General features: G+C 38.9%; 1 protein-coding gene across 1 annotated transcript in view; it reads left to right on the forward strand.

The window, feature by feature from the left end:
- The window catches only part of LOC139736185 (uncharacterized), a 13716-nt gene extending 2384 nt beyond the window's left edge, over positions 1–11332 (forward strand). Inside the window, exons 2-9 of the mRNA XM_071646918.1 lie at positions 757–1045; positions 1947–2082; positions 3325–3397; positions 4935–5141; positions 6228–6480; positions 7046–7146; positions 8979–10444; positions 10999–11332. Coding sequence (XP_071503019.1) covers positions 757–1045; positions 1947–2082; positions 3325–3397; positions 4935–5141; positions 6228–6480; positions 7046–7146; positions 8979–10444; positions 10999–11332 — 2859 coding nt within the window. The remainder of the gene's footprint in view (positions 1–756; positions 1046–1946; positions 2083–3324; positions 3398–4934; positions 5142–6227; positions 6481–7045; positions 7147–8978; positions 10445–10998) is intronic.
- Positions 11333–18407: the final 7075 nt, after the last annotated feature.

Consider the following 18407-nt stretch of genomic DNA (forward strand, 5'->3'; position numbering starts at 1 on the left):
CAATGACAATGATAATATTGAGAGTGAGTCGTTGTAGCGGACTGGACTAAAATGACAGCTGGAACTACGATCATAGTTACTAATGATATGAACAACAGTGATATCTCTTTAACAGCCCATTCACCTCAAAGGCTGTTTTCATGGAAGGCCCTTTCACTGACAACAATGGAGCTCTGTTACGTTGCCACGACATGGCATGTGTAACCATTTCGGAAGTGCCCTGATTCATTCTACGGTACCACTTGTCCAATAATTTTTTTCAAATCCGTTCTCATAACATGGAGTTCGTCTGACAAGAGTGGAATGTGTGTTGTTTTTACGAGGATGCAACTTTAATAGTGTTTTTTGTTGTTCTTATGATAATAATGATAATAATAATAATAACAATAATAATGATGATAATAATAATAACAATAATAATGATGATAATAATAATAACAATAATAATAATTATTATTATTATTATCATTGTTATTATTATGATTATCATTATCATTTTGTCAACACTTCATGATGTGGGCAATTTGTTTCTTGAACTCGACATGAAAACATTCTTAGTCCTACTTCATGATATTTATTAACAAATAATATATCTTGTTTGGAAAAATTATATCCTTGGTCGTCCTGGAAACTTAGTTTCGTTGTCTTTGTACGTGAACACTGACTTTCTTTGGAAGAAGGAATTTGATTTAGGTTTCAAACTAGGCTATTTCCCATTACGGTCTCAAAATGAGACGTTTTGATTCTTGCACGAAGGTTGATCCGTTGTCGACAAGCGTCACTGCCGAGCAAAACGTCACCGGTGGCGACATGAAGCTGACCGTGGAGCAACTACGGATTCTCTTCCAAGAGGACGATGAAGTTGATGAAAGTGAGGAGGAAATCAGTGTTGATGAAAGTGACGAAATTTGGCGAAAGCAGAAAGATGGAAGTTCGGATTCTTCCGAAGAGCAGAGACCAAAACGAAAAAGAAGAAAGGCCACCACTGACCTGACCAAGCGATGGCCACAGAACACAGTCATGTACGAAATCGACTCCACATCAGGTATTAAGATTATGATATGTATGTATATATGTATGTATGTGTGTATGCATATGTATATGTATATGTATTATATACACAAGGCTGACACTATCTTTTTCCCCCTGATAGCCTAAAAGGGCTAAAAAAAAAAATCTTTAAATTTGGTAGCCCCAGTAGAAATTTCGCTGCCCGAAATAAAAGGAAAATTAACAACCCATCCTATAGTTAATGTCAGTTGACAAGTCGGGCAACCAAAGAATAGCTCTCTTTTTTTGGTGGCCCGGAATCAGTTTTTAGTGACCCGGACCATCGAGCCACCGTTATTGTCATATATATATATATATATATATTGGTCGACAAAAGAATGACACTATGTAACAGGAATCGTCACCTGTTTGCATTATCAAATAACACTTTCAAGAAGGAAGTTATTTCAAAGGACAAAAATTCATTTACTGGGTCATTTATCGTGGCATTCACAGGGCACCCCGAGAGGTCGTCCGCGTTAAATGTTGTTGACGATGCTTTCGTCGTAAATTGTCACAGATACCACATTTCTTATCAAAAGATAATTTTTGTCAATTATGTTGTCAAAATCTATCCCGTGGCCCCCTCCCTTCATGTTCTTGAATGTATGTCATGTGTCGAAACACCGAGTTCTTTTTTTCCTTCCGCGCTTTCGTAACTTTTCAATATTTGTTAACTTTAATTGAGACACAACACAAAAAAGTCAAAAGAAGAAGAAGTACAACAACAAAAGCAATAAAACACTGAACACTGACCTGACATTGCTTTTCGTTTGAACCGGGATTATCAGTCGCTGTAGTTTCATCTGTCTATTCCGCCCATTCTCCTGGAGGGTTTTGTTCTTTTCTTTTGAGTGTTTTGTTTTCTTTTTTCGTTTTATTTCATTTTTTTTCAGCCGATGACGAGTCTTACATCCTGAACGCATTGGAGCACTGGATGAGTCTAACTTGCCTGAAGTTTGTACCTTACTCTACGGCGACCGGGAACAGTTTGGGGTACCACCAGAAAATCCGTTTCTTCAAGGGAGATGGGTGAGTCGTTTGCTTTTCGAATGAGCACTATATTATACAGGAAACCTAAGCCAAAATATATTGCGGATTGAGTCTTGAGTGAAAGCAGCGTAATTAGTACGACACATCAGTGAAAGTTTGAGGAAAATCGGACAATCAATTCAAATGTTATGAATTTTAAAGATTCAATGCCATCACCGCGCAATAAGGAGACTAGTCATAATGACGTCATTTTCGACAGCAGCAAGCTTGTAAAGAAAACATACAGGGAGAATTCCTCAAAGGTCTATATTTCGTGAAAAGCGACTTGTCACTGACGTATATCAAGGGTAATATTATTTCTCCTGCTTTCTGAAAGAGGTAAGTCAAGTGCTCTTTCATTATGCTATAAAAGCGGAATATATTTATTTCCTTCATTTTCCTTTATATTGATGTCCATAATGACGTCATGGAGTGTAGCAGTCTCCTTATCAAGCGATCACGGCACCGAAGCTTTACAACTTTTTTGAATTGGTCGTCCGATTTTCCTCAAACTTTCACTGATTTGTTCTTCTAGTATTGCTGCTTTCACCCAATCCACATTTATATTTGAGCTTTGATCTCCTTAAACATTTGAAATTAGCCATGTAAGACATCAGCAAACGATATAATGTAAAGTGGCGTGAAGTCGTCGTCATCTGGCTCGAACTATTGAGGGCTCTCGAACTGGCATTGATTACTTTCGACCTAAGACAGACCACGACCAAAGTTGAAATTTACCACAAACTTCGAGCTTAAGCCATGATGTCGATGTGTTTAGGTCATGTTTACATAAATGTTCGATAAAGATTCGTATCATTCTTATTAGTCTTTCAGCAAGAGGTGTCATTCCAAGAGATTGCCATAGGAATATTTTAAGTAATAATGACAAAAGGAATATTGCACCAGAATATTTTACTAAACATACGAGTAATTCAAAACATAAATGTATGACACGGGGAGAAACTAAGTTATTACTGTCAAACATTTGACCCTATCAAATGCAACGTCTCACAAAATGAGAGAAAAAAACACCATTCAGAGCCGTTTGTGACTTTTAAACGAGTTTGAGAAAAATAGAAGGCTTGTCGGCATGCCCCACCCCAAGTGTACTCCCATCTCCATGTAATATTCCTCGCCGTGTTTTGTTAGTTATGCACTTTAACTTGAGTGGCGATGTGTGTGTGTGTGTGTGTGTGTGTGTGTGTGTGTTTGTCTTTGTTTTTGTTTTTGTGTTTCCTTCAGCTGCTGGTCTTACGTCGGACGAATCGGTGATCAAGGCACGCAAGATATTTCAATCGGAAGTGGATGTAATGGGGTAAGTATGAGAAACATAATTATGGGTTTGTACTATTATATAAATTATACACGTGTATACACTATATATGTATAAAACTACATCGAAAGTGATAGATAAGGTACGAGATCGTGTTGGTCGTTACCAATAGAGGATATATGGCAGCCCTTTGTACAGCTCTTCACCACGTAGGCCGAAAGAGCAAAATATCACAGATTTACCACATTATCTATTGATATACATGAGATATATACCGGGTGTCCCCAAAAAAGCGGAACGGTGGATTTTCAGTATCTTGCGTTCTAAAAGTGATATATTTTTTGACATCATTAGAAAGAGCATTTTCCGCAGAAGACCATGATACCAAAATCATTAAATTTGGTTCAGTACTTTTTATTCTACGCCAATTTCTGTAAATGCAGTCATTTTCAATTTTTTGCGACTTATGAGATAATAATTTGGATGCGACACGCGTTCCATACGGCGAATTGTATAAGCTCGTTGATCCATGTCAACAAAAGATAACGCTTTCATATTGGGTGCGCGCACACACAAACACACACACACACACACACACACACACACACACACACACACACTGCTTTTTCCTGGCCAGTGCCCAGTGTGAAAGCGAGCTTACACAATATTCACCGTATGGATCGCGTGTCGCACTCAAATTATTATCTCATAAGTCCCCAAAATCCGGCGAAATTTGAAAATGACTGCATTTTCAGAAATTAGCGTAGAATAAAAAGTACTGAACCAAATTTAATGATTTTGGTATCATTGTCTTCTGCGGAAAATGCTCTTTCTAATGATGTCAAAAAATATATCACTTTTAGAACGCAAAGTACTGAAAATCCACCGTTCCGCTTTTTTGGGACACCCGGTATAGTTGAAATGATAAAAAATGCCCAAATAACTTATAGTGATTAATTTTCGTCAGTTCGTAGTTTAAACGAGCACTGCAGAGATTTATGTATACAGTTGGAAATTCTGCCGAATACAACTTACAGGATTTGTTGTGACGTTATTTTTCCTTTTATCATTATTATCAGCATGAACACCATGGTGATCACTATTCTTTACACATGTTACATGTCTGATTAAAGTACTTGTATCGAATTCAAGGTCACTACCAACTATACTGTAAACACGAGGTCTACATCACTTATCGTTATCAGATATTGTCATGGTATTTGTTTTAATGCTCCCAGGCTATTGTTAACAAACCAATGACTAGACAATATCATACGACGGACTGAGAGCACAAGAATACATTACCATAATATCAGCGAGAACCCGACCCCTCATGATCGCCTAGGTGCATGCTAAAAAAAAAAAAAAAAAGCCACCAGGCATCATATTTACCCTTCCCTGTTTGTATACTTTCACAGTCCAGAGTGACAATCATAACCCCTTTTCTTTAAAAGCTACTTGCTGTGTGTCACTGCAAACATTTGCAAAATCTTTATCATTAGGGAGATTATTGAAATCATGTGAATTGACCCATTTATTCCTTGACGTCCATAGGTTTTCTTTTCCCTTTATATTTCAGCTAGGGACAACGGCTCACGAAATAGGTCATGCTATTGGATTCTTTCACGAACAGCAGAGACCAGACCGAGACGACTACATAAAAGTTTACTTTTCCAACATTCAGGATGGTGCTGGCGTCGAGAACAACTTTATTAAGTTAGTGGAAGATGAAGTCATTATGACGGTATCTTACGACATCGGTTCCCTCATGCACTACGGCTCAACAGTGAGGTTTTGTTTTCTTTTCTACATTTTTTTTTTTAAATCGCACCCTCCTTTATTCCTTGGTCTTGTTCGTCGTCATGTGTTATAACTTTGTCAATGCGCTCTCTGGCATTGCCTGCTGTCCTGCCTCAACCCAAGGGTAAAAAATTGTAAGCATCACATGAATGCAGAATAGATTCAACGTTTTGACGATAACGAACGGACGCACAATATTCGGGCGTGTGCATGCAGTACTTACTGCAAGAATATAGTGAGATCGATGTATTGGGCATCTACATTTTGGTCAGCGATTTCTATAGCACAATTTTACTCCATCGTCAAACATGTAAAAGAGGGATCTCAGCTACACGATCACTCTGTCATAGGACATGGCAGGTGGTAATAAGTCGTTGCAGTGAGCATACAGAATTAACTAATGACAAATGAACGATGAGATTTTGAACAGGTAAATAAAGGATAGACCAAAATTGCTGTCAGCAAGAATTGATTTGTTTTTGGAGATGCTTTTCAGAAGTATATATGTGTGTGTGTGTGTGTGTGTGTGTGCGTGCGTTTGTGTGTTGGTTTATTGCCTCATTGATCTACCATCAGATGGTCCACTTTTTCAGTTCGTCTAACACCACTACCAGGGGCGGATCCAGGAATTCCGTAAAGAGGGGGCGCGTTTACAATATCAAAGGTGGGGGGGGGGGGCGCCCTCCGCCCCTGGCTACGGCTGAACTCGCTTGGTCTACTATCGATTTCGTCTAATGCCCTTTTGATCTACTTCTCGCTTGGTCTAATGCCCAGTTTGGCTACTTATCATTTTGCCTAATGACCAGATGGTCTAATTGCAGTTTTGTCGTTTTCCATTTTGTCTATTAAACTATGGGTATTAGACGAAGTGGGCTTAGCCCATCTGGAAGTAGAGCAACTGGTTATGAGGCTAAGTGGCAATTGGACTAAAAATTCAATGGCCAATAGACGAACTGGTTGTAGGCGAAACAGGATTAGACCAGGTGGGTTGCGATTAGATAGCTATAAAAACGAAGTGGGAGTAGACCAAGTGATAGATCACTAATTGTGTGTTCCTCCATATTATATCCAGGCCTTTGCCAACAATACTGACCTTCCGACGATCACGACGCTGGATCCATTCGAAATGGCGAATATGGGACAGCGCGACGGTCTCAGCTTCAAGGACGCCAAATTAGCCAATCTGATCTACAACTGTGCAGAGAACTGTTCATCCGATCTCATTTGCGAAAACGAAGGCTACCTCAATGAGAGGTGCGAATGCGTCTGTCCCGAAGAATACACTGGTACAACCTGCCAAACCGAGTCGTCAGATTACACGGAACGTAAGTGAGCATTTGTCTGTATAATATGATCTTGCTATGCAGTTTCGTCGTGAACAGAGAATACCCCCCCCCCCCCCCAAATCGCTTTGTTGCATTACATAAATCACACCCGGTTTCTTTTCATGTTTTGTAGGGTATATAACATACGTACAATAATTATAATATGTGTCGATCTGTGTGTGTCACATAGTGAACATCATCACCACTTACTGCAAACTAAGTAGGCCTACCTTTTAAACGTATTCCGGAAATACGGATTCTACATCGTTTGTGATTATTTTTTTGATAACGAGCCTCCTTTCAATTTTCAATTAACGCACTTTCGAAATAACGCCATAATTTCGTGTTCGAATTAACGAACCATTTTCATTTTTTCAGATTAACGAACTTCTAGGTATAGGGAAAATGAGTGTGTTTTGGAAATGAATCTTATTTCATTATCGGAATTAATGAACCTTAGGAATAACGAGCATCGCCAGATACAGTATGTTCACTGTAACTACAGTATGTGTGTTTATCTGTTGTATTTTCACAACTGCCTTTGTTATACTGTTGCCACAAACAGCCTGTGAGGTAACCTACAATGCGACATCTGGCGTAATTGAATCGCCCAACTATGGTACTGGGAATTACCCGGACAGTACAGTCTGTATGTATTATATCAAGGTAAGAAAAATAATGCATAAAGAAACATTATAGCGCGATTACCCCTCCTGGAAAGAACACAGTGTCCCACAGTGCGTTCACAGTGTGGTCACATAGTCCACTATGTGGAAAACGCTAGAATTGAACAGTGTAGAGATGATTTCACACTGTGGTTTGGTTTTCCCAGAATTTTCACATGGTAATGTTCTGTGTCACACTGTGAATTGTTGATTCACAATGTGTTCACAATGTTAAAACGCTCGAATTTAACAGTGTGAAGAGATTTCACAATGTGTTCACAATGTATTCACACTGTGTTCACACTGTGTTTCTCACACTGTGGGGCACTGTGTTCTTCCCAGCAGGGACGGGATGAGCTATAAACAAAAAACAAGGGGGGGGGGGAACGGGAAGGGTAGTCCATCCCTCATTATGCCTGTATGTCGTTTCCATTGCACATTTCACTTCCGTTATTGATTATAATGATGCGGTGTATCTTGACAGTTTTACCCTAATGTTGGAGGTAATGAGTGAAATGATTGTATCAATGCTTGCTACAGTACTATATTTACTGTAAATATCGAACTTTTTTTTTTTTTGGGGGGGGGGGGGGAATCTATCTACTTTCATTGAGGCATGTACGTATGTCCCCCCCCCCCCAAAAAAAAAAAGAATTACAACGGGGCCCTACGCAATGATATCTTTAAAAATATTGCATCAATCTAAATACAAATTCAGGGTATGAAAACCCCATTCGAGTTGCTTCAGTGGTCAAAGAGAAATGAGGAATTTTGCAGAGGATGTCGGGAATCTCTTTTGTCCAAGTTCTGTCTATTGTTCACACATAAAATCATCGAAGTGCTAAACTTGGAAGAATCAGACTCATGACATGCTTTAGTAGAATCCCCATTTCTCTGTGACCGCTTAACCAAATCGAATGGGGATTTCTGCAAAATGGAGCTAAGATGTTATATTTTAAGACCCTGAAGTAGCATTGAAAAAAAAAAATCATATTGGATATTATCAATGCGAAAATCTGATTGTAATTTTTGTGGGACATACTGCAGTATGTCCCTCAAAAATTACAATCAAATTTTCGAATTGATAACATCCAAAATGATCGGCCTGTCTAAGTGCTACTTCGGGGCCTTAGAATATAACATCTTAGCTCTATTTTGCAGAAAACCTCCTTCAATTTGGTTAAGCGGTCAGAGAGAAATGTAGATTGTTGTAAAGCATGTCATGAGTCTAATTTTTCCAATTCTAGCAATTCAATGCTCTAGTGTGTGAATAACAGACAGAACTGGGACAAAAGAGATTCCCGACATCCTCTACAAAATTCCTCATTTTTCTTTAACCACTGAAGCAAATCGAATGGGGTTTTCTGTATGATGTGGGCAATGAGTTATAGTTTCATACCCTGAATTTGTATTCAGATTGATTCACTATTTTTAAAGATATCATTTGCGGGGGGTCCCGTTGTATTTTTTTGGGACATAGTGTATAGGAAACATGCCGTAACTATTGATAAACTGTATGAGTGGAAGCAAAAGTTTCTTTTTTAAGGTATTGGTTCATTATGCTTGTTAATAGTGCATGTACAGATTGAGGATGGATTCTTTAAACGGCTCCAAACTACGATTTCATATTTTCCCTGAAAGAGCATGAGAAATCAATGAGATGCTAGAGCTTCAAAATACCATTTTCTACGTAAAAACAAACAAAAACAAAACCAAACAAAAGACGAATAAGAGGAGGAAAATATAATTATGAGGAGCTATTGATTTTACGTGTCTTGTCTATGTCGATATTCAGACTGATAAAAATTATCAATGTTCTTATCTTTTATGTAGCCTGAAAACATACCAGAGGGTGCAGTTATAGAATTGACATTTGAAGCATTTTCGCTGGAGCCGGCTGAGCCCCAGGGTTGTTTGTGGGACTACGTTGAGGTCATGGCAGAAAACCCCACTTATGGCGGTGAACAATACTGCGGGTCAACCCTGCCCAGTACGATATATTCTGTCGGGCAAGAAATAATGATCTGGTTCCGGTCCGACGAGTCGATCAACTATCCTGGCTTTAGAGCTACGTACACTGTATTGTTACCTAGCACTGCACCTCCAACTCAGCCTCCTACCACTCAGCCGCAAACTGAGGCTCCTACCACAAAGGCACCAACTGAACCCCCTACCACAAAGGCGCCAACTGAACCTCCTACGACAAAGGCTCCAACTGATCCCCCTACCACTAAGGCGCCAACTGAGCCTCCTACCACAAAGGCGCCAACTGAACCTCCTACCACAAAGTCTCCAACTGAGCCTCCTACCACTAAGGCGCCAACCGAGCCTCCTACGACAAAGGCTCCAACCGAACCTCCTACCACTAAGGCTCCAACTGAGCCTCCTACCACAAAGGCCCCAACTGAACCTCCTACCACAAAGTCTCCAACTGATCCCCCTACCACTAAGGCGCCAACTGAGCCTCCTACCACTAAGGCGCCAACTGAGCCTCCTACCACAAAGGCGCCAACTGAGCCTCCTACCACAAAGGCGCCAACTGAGCCTCCTACCACTAAGGCGCCAACTGAGCCTCCTACCACAAAGGCGCCAACTGAACCTCCTACGACAAAGGCGACAACTGAACCTCCTACCACAAAGGCGCCAACTGAGCCTCCTACCACAAAGGCGCCAACTGAACCTCCTACCACAAAGGCGCCAACTGAACCCCCTACCACAAAGGCGCCAACTGAACCTCCTACCACAAAGGCGCCAACTGAACCCCCTACCACTAAGCCGCCAACTGAGCCTCCTACCACTAAGGCGCCAACTGAGCCTCCTACCACAAAGGCGCCAACTGAGCCTCCAACCACAAAGGCGCCAACTGAACCTCCTACCACAAAGGCGCCAACTGAACCCCCTACCACTAAGGCGCCAACTGAGCCTCCTACCACAAAAGCGCCAACTGAACCTCCTACCACAAAACCTCCAACCGAGCCTCCTACCACTAAGGTGCTAACTGAACCTCCTACCACAAAGACTCCAACCGAACCTCCTACCACAAAGGCCCCAACTGAACCTCCGTGCAACGAGGTTTACGAACTTACCGAAGACACAACATGCCTTTCAGTTAAATCTATAAACTATCCGAATAAGTTCCCTAAACACTTCACGTGTTCATACACCGTTACTGCCCCGACAGGGTATGTGATTGAGATCACATTTAAAAAGTTCAAAGTTGGCAGCAGTGGAGCAGTGACTGACTCATGCACCTCTACCTACTTGTCTCTCGATCTCGGACCTACAGTCGATGCGTTTAGGTAAATCTTATCACGATCAACTTGTATTACAGTCCGAGTTTCTCTCTGCCACCTCCTTGTTCCTTTCCTTTCTGTCTGTCTGTCTGTCTGTCTGTCTGTCTTTCTTTCTTTCTTTACATTTCTGTCTGTATATATATACATGCATTTACATAACTTGTGTTTATGTAATTATAGATAATATATGTGTCATATATTATATACGTGTGTGTATACATGTATTATATCAACTCATTAATTCTACATTATATATATATATATATATATATATATATATATATGGAAAAATCAAACGGATTGTTAGAAGTGAGTAAATCATTAGAAGTAAGGTTATATTGGCTTTCGAAAATTTGGGGGTTTTGTGTTCCATGAAAGCACAGGATGAGAAATCAATCCTATATCTTTTAGGTTGTTGGAGAAAGCAGTGTTAAAAATTTAGTATGCCACATATGTTGAGTGTGCCTCTGTCTGATCTTTTTCCCAAAAATAAGAATGACATCAGCGATCATTATTCAAAATCATAATCATTATTCACCACCATTTCGATTTGGCCCCAGACTGTGTGGAACCCAGCTACCGAGCACGATGACGTCGGAATCCAACTCTTTGACCCTCGAGCTTGTTACGGGCTGGAAGAGACAGAAGGGATTCCACGCGTCCGTCAGGCTGATCCCCAAGACCAGCCCTACACCGCCGACCACCACCACCCTGTCTTGGAATGACTGGTGGGAGTGGTGGTTGAAGAACCACCTCGATGAAAGCTGGGAGGACTCGAATAGTCATGAAGGCAATGACTACGACTCTTGGTACTACTGGCATGATTGGTATAATGGGAATTATGGGAATCACAGAGGGGATAATCCTAACCACAACTGGTACTGGCATCATTGAAAAAACTAGCGTGCATTCCGAGGGTCAAAGGTTGCTGACAGAATAACGTCATTATTGCATGGCGCCGGTCGATACATCTACAGTTCTTTCGGGTTTATGATTAGGACATAATCAGTTAAAGCAAAGGATTGATTTTAGCACGTCGTACCAAAACAACTTTACTGTAGACATCGTTCGTGAAGTTTTGTTTTGTTTTGGGTTTTTTTTTTTGGGGGGGGGGGAGGTGGGAGGAAGGGGAATGGTATGTGGTGAAGACGCATGATTTTAATGAAGATTTTAAATCTGCATTTTGATGAGACAATTTCCCCGTCGAAGTTGTTAAACCCTCCAAAGATGATAATCTATGACCGTAACAACTGACATGACTGACTATAATTTGACGTGCAGTAATGGTTAACAGAATCCTATGAGTTTAATACCTTTAATTTGTGTTTTTTTTTTTCTTTTTTGTCTTTGGTTAAAGCCAGAAGTCGTTTCCCATCCCCTTGAAGCAACGGGTATTATAAACTATCAAACATTTTGTGAGTAACAATTTCCTTCCTCACCAACCCCCCCCCCCCAAGCTTATTACGAATAAATTATCTCTCACAGTTTCATTTGCCGATATTAACATATTTGTGTCCCAGGACATGGACTGCTTTCACGACTGTGGATGGCACTGCAAGCCTTCCCTATTCTAATCTGACATTTCTGTACAGTGTGAGTACATTAGTAACAGGATAATGTAAACTGTTATGATTGAGATGAACATGCCAATTAAACTATCGCTCTTTAAATCGTGCAACTCATTTTCGTAATTTCTTTAATCAAAGAAACAATTTCGTAGAATATATATATATATATTATTATTATTATTATTATTATCATTATTATTATTGTTATTATCATTATTATTATCATTATTATTAGAAGAAGAAGAAGAAGAAGAAGAAAGAATCTCAAGTACGCCATGGATCCAACGAGATGGATCCAACGTCTTTGCACTGACGAAGGTCTGAGGTAGACCGAAAATTTTGTAATAAAAAAACTTCTCGTTGGATCCATGGCGTACTTGAGACTCTTTCTTCTAATAATTACAATATTCGAAGTCCAACACGCGGAAAATTCCAAGATAAACATTTGTGTATATATTATCATTATTTAATCGGATGTGTTCTGTGTGTATATACCGACATGTGAGTGTGTGAGTGTGTGTATGTGTGTGTATGTGTGTGTGTGAGTCGAAGGGGAAGCCAGAGAGAGAGAGAGAGAGAGAGAGGGAGAGAGACGGTCAGAAGGGAGTAGTTGTACAGCTTATAGTAGTAGTAGTAGTGGTAGCGGAAGTGATAGTGGTATGATAATACGATGTAGTAGTGGTAGTATAAGTAGTAGTAGAAGTAGGAGTAAAAGTTAAATTGGAACTACTTTAATGATCATGTTTCGTTCACATAGTTTTTTTTTTCATTTGTATGTTATTTTCATGATTGTTATGGAAAAATAAATCAAAACGAATCAAATCAAATTAATCTGTTCGAATCAGATGAGCCGAAGCCAAAGTTGCATCTAAATTGGGATTTTTATAATTTCTTTTTCCAATTATTTGGTTCATCATTTTTCTTCATAGATGTTCTTTTATTACGAATGTTTTTACAGAAATCAGACAGACTGCATTAGTAAACTCCGAAGTACAAACTTATACAAGCGTTTGTGGATTGAGTGAAAGCAGCAACATTAGTAGAACACATCAGCGAAAGTTTGAGGAAAATCAGACGATCGATGCAAAAGTTATGAATTGTTAAAGTTTTGGTGTTAGAACCGCTGGATGAGGAGACTACTTAAGTTTATGACATCAAGTGTGGACAACAATTATAAAGAAAATATAAAGAAAATTCAACAAGCTTTTATTTTTCTAGCATAATGAAAGAGCACTTGACCAACCGCTTTCAGAAAGCAGGCGGAATAATGACTACCCTTAATATATGTCAGTATCAAGTTTATAGAATGTATAATTTTGATGAAAAATGAATTTTTGTGGAATTCCCTTTATATTTTCTTTATATTGTTGTCCACATGACGTCATAACGTCTAGTAGTCTCCTCGTCCAGCGGTTCCAACACCAAAACTTTGAAAATTCATAACTTTTGCATCGATTGTCCGTGTTTCCTCAAACTTTCACTGATGTGTTCTACTAATGTTGCCGCTTTCACCTAATTCACATTTCACAGTGCTAGGGCAGCTGCATCAGGCGAATCAATGATGAAGAGAATAGCGCCATCTGACGTCAGTGTTGTGTTCAGGAGCTTGTAACCCATGGCAGAGCATTGCCAATGGCAAAAAAAACAACAACAACAACCAACAACAAATTGTACACTATATTTTGGTATGGATTTTATCTCCAAGCCTACGTCACACAAACCAGAGTATGCAGAGCATTCAGGACAGCCGCATAATACAGCTCGATGTATAATACAGCTCTATGATTCAGGACCATATACATTATCACATTGTTATTTTAAGGGGCAATGTTACTTACCATGGAAGTACACTGTAATCCTTGCACTGGTATCACCAATTAAAAAAATTATCTTGAGGTGTCTGCGAAACAACAAAAGAAAAATAGAGAAAAACACTTTCCTAGGGAAATCCTAAACATTATTAATTTTGATTGACATTAATCTCCCAGTTGCAAGTATCAAAGCATGTTGTTCATTGGTATTCATTACTCTTTTTTTTCTTTCGTACTTTTTTATGAGTAATCTGCAGATGTGAGAGAATATTTGCTCTAAACCCTGTGGACTCAGAAAAAAAAAATGTCAACAAACATCTGTCCATTCAGTGTGTGTGGTTTGTTTGTTTGTTTTTTTTGTGGGGGGGGGGGGAGAGGGGGGCTGCATACGTATGTGACTGTCTGTCTGTCAGTCCATATTTTTGTCTATGTGTCTATGTGAGTTAAGATGGGAGTTACGGTGGAAATCAATGCACGGCTAAAATCTAAATTACTGTCAGATGTGAGTAGAGCAGTCGAGTCCGGAGGACCTGATCTCATCTATATGCTGAGGAAACAATGGAGTTCACACTCCTCAACTCAGCTCTACTTTGAAATTCTCCTAGGCCCTGTTTCATAAAGCTGTTGGTAAAGTTACGCATGACTTTATGAATGACTGGAATATGAAGTGTCAATATGTGTGCCCATTTTTTTTCATCATCTTTTGACAGAGAGTGACTGTATGTCAATATTTCATTTACATCAGGGCAAAAAAACACTTTCAACTAAAAACGTATGTTAAAATGTAAGAATAATCATTATCATCTGCAAATTTCAACTTTAGCTTATGATATCAACATATCAACAATAATTAGGAAACCTACTTGGCTTGCCATATTGAAGTCGTTTATAAAGTTGTGTGCAAATTTACAAACAGCTTTATGAAACAAGGCCCTGGTTTGTGAATTTTTCACAATATCTGGTAGCATTCCACCAATTCCAATGTACCATATTACAGAGAGAGTTTAGAAATGTTGGTATACACTATTAAACACTATTATGTTATATACATTTTATGTATTATTTTTGGTATTGATTCACATTCACTGCAGGAATTTTAGTCAATGTTGCATACACTATCAAACTTAACATTATGCAGATGACTGGTGGAGGATGGAGCAAACAAAATATTCCATCTGAAGGGTTTGAAATGATTAATAAATAGATGGAGGTCATTACTATGTACATGGCAAAGCTGATTAACTCATAATCAACTGGTAATAGCATTATAAGCCCTGTGGTTATAAAGAACAATAGGCGTTTTCACATCAGCCCGATGTTTGGAAATAGCGCGCTATTTTCTGATTTGGGAAATAAAAAAATATCTCGAGCTTGGATTTTTATCGGGCTGATGTGAAAACGCCTATTGTGTTCAATTCCAACAACAAGCCTCATCATCTGTTCCAAGACATGGCTTTATCAATGCACTTGGAAACACATTCCTTCCACAACAACAACAACAACAAAAACAACAACAACAACAACAACAACAACAACAACAACAACAACAACAACAACAACAACAACAACAACAATAACAACAACAACAGCAACAACAAGAACAAAAACAGAAACAAAAACTCTATTGAGCCTGAAATAGAGATGCAGTTTCATTTTGAGACTTCCTTAAAACTACAATATAGAACGTATCATGAGCCATATTAGTCAGCTGCTCTGAAGAATACAAACATTTATTCCACTGAGCGGGTCAAAATCTTCATTGTTCCATTGTTCAATTGTTTACTATCCAGTGATGAATATAGGACGATGTTCAGCCCACATGAACATGCAACAAAATGTCACTGTCACAGGATAATGTATCTCCAAATGCTGAGGGGAATTTGACTAATCACCACAATATAAAATGCAGAGTGCAAGAGAAAAAACAAAACAAAACTCAGTAAGCAGATATTCTGCAGTGATGATGAAACAACACACTGATATTTACATTAAAAAATAAATATAATAGTATACATATATACACTACAAATATAAATTCATATACATGTAAATATATATTTGAACAATTTTACATCATTACACTCTATCAATGTACTAAGATAATTCAGTTGCCGTCTTCCTAACCCTGCCCCGCCCCCCCCCCCTTCAAAAAAAAAAAGACAAAAAGAAAGAGAGATATTTTTTTCTGCAAAAGATATCCATGTCCAGTTTCTCATTTAAAGGTAGGGGATACCTTTTACACACCTCCCAAAATGCAGCAAAACATTAAATATGAACCTCAGGGGACTTGTTTAGGCCACTGCTGAGAAATTTAAAAGTCAACAGTTATCTACAATTTGAATAATGCACAAAACTCAACTACTCAGTAGTTCTGTGTGTCAGCCACACTTAAGCCTTTTTGCTGCAGTCTTCTGTATTTTTTTTATCTATAAACACAAATCTAAATGTATAAGAGCTGATGTAATAACATATAGAGTGTGTTGCAAGAATGTATATAGAAATGTTTGTAAGTTTTGATGAACTTTCTTCAGAAAATATACATGATGGACACACATGCAGTGCATGGGTCTGCAAAGGTAGCCTAGTAATGTACTGGAATTTACGGTGAGCCCCGAAAAAAATTCAATTCAAAATCTAACGGTCAAAAAAGTGTACTAAATGTTACCTTCCACTTTCAATACTTTATGGGAGTTTCTAAAATGATACTCTCTTCAACATACCACTGTATTTATACAACTCTTCATTTAAGGCATGCAAATGGGATTCCCTACCTTTAAGGTAGATAATGGTCTAACCCAGTTCATACAATATCTATATATGAAAGTCTGCATATCACCAGTGAACGATAGACTGTGTTCTCAGCAAGATAGGATACATCATTAAGAAATGAATAAAATCAATACTGCGACTTGCATGAGGATTTCAACACTTCTTCACATCTACACTATGCAGAGCAGGTATGCATTTGTGCACCGTATGATATATAATCTTTCTTGTTGTTTTCTAACTGTTTACTCATACTGTGTGGTGCACGCAGAATCACAATACAAACTGTATAAACTTTACAAGCTACCATGGCAGGTAACATTAACCTGTTGGAGATGAGTCCCGAGGTGTCTATGGGAAATGCGTGTTATAGTCAAATCAGTCCGTCCTCAACGGGTTAAGAAGACCACACACAGGAGGTATTTATAAACTTCCTGCACAAAAAGGAACTCATCAAGATAACAGACAGAGAAATATCTATGGGACACTTCCTTGGTGCACTTTAGCCTTTCCTGGGTTAACCCTTCTAAACCAGATAACATCCTGAACTCGGTCCGGGATGGCAGGGCCACGTGGTACGTATGTACCTGCATCGAAAGTAAACAGACTGCAAGATATTGAGGAAGTTGCGCAAAATGGACAGCCAAAGGCTTAAACAGCACCATGCACATTTCATCATCTGTCATTTTGCATCCCTTTAAATCATACTGCATTTCACAATGCTGGGAAAGGTGTAATTATGTATCTAGAGAGAGAGAGAGAGAGCACAATTACTTGAAAAACTGATTTTTCTCGCTTCCTCTTTCTGTTTTACTTAATTGGAGCTATGATGTGAGACGCCATACGTTCAGTTTTCATTTCCTCATTCTACACAGTCACATAGTCACGAATTCACAACTACAAAATCTGCAAGTAAGCAAGCGAAAAGGAGCTAACTTACATTGTAGGCAGTGCTTTGTAAAGTGAAAATTTCCATGCAAACCAACTACATGACACCTGTTAATTGTTTATACAGTATATCTCACACAGGATTTATGTTGCAGACGATATAATTACGCCCTATGATACAACAAGAGGTTTGATAATGATGATAAAAGTAATAATAGTAATAATGATAACAATAACAATAATAATGATACGGCCTCCTTTATTCAGGGAAGCTATTGCTCCACTAGAGGGCCCTGCCGTTATTATCCTATCGTGCAGCTTTGCTAGGTACGAATTATTCATACAACTGGGTCCTGAGGGACGTGGTGAGTAAAAAAATCTTATCCAAGGATGTAGATGCTTGACAGGATTGGAACTCGGAACCTCAGACTTAAGGCCAAGTGTCTTATCAACTATGCCATAGTGAATTTCTTACGAAGTGTAGGACTGTGGATTATTGACTGGATCATGTAATATTGTTGCGAAAGTTTTGTGGTGCCTAATTTCCACTGGACTAATACTACAAAGTGCACATGTGGACATGCATCAATGCGCATATGGCATTTTGGAGGAGATACACAATGCTTTTCAAACACCAGATCACATGATACTTGTTGGACAATAAAGTGACCTGAGGTCCCTCAAACCCTGCATCTCACACCTGTCTACTAAATGCAGAAATTCTTTTTTTTCAGGTAGTTGCCCGGGCGCACATGTGTTGCAATTCCCCTGGCTTCACAAACGCACTAATACTTCCATACATGTGTTTCCGGTACACTTAAGTTTGTGGAAAAAGGCGACATGCAATACATTTATTTTGTATTTTCAAGGGTAAGCTGCCTACCCTTAAAACCAACGTTTGTTTTTTCTTTTTCCCCATAAACCAATGAGACGCTG

The sequence above is a fragment of the Diadema antillarum genome, unplaced genomic scaffold (assembly GCF_040938485.1).
Source record: "Diadema antillarum isolate AM-2024a unplaced genomic scaffold, OU_Dant_1.0 seq00000633_RagTag, whole genome shotgun sequence".
Lineage (NCBI taxonomy): Eukaryota > Metazoa > Echinodermata > Echinoidea > Diadematoida > Diadematidae > Diadema > Diadema antillarum.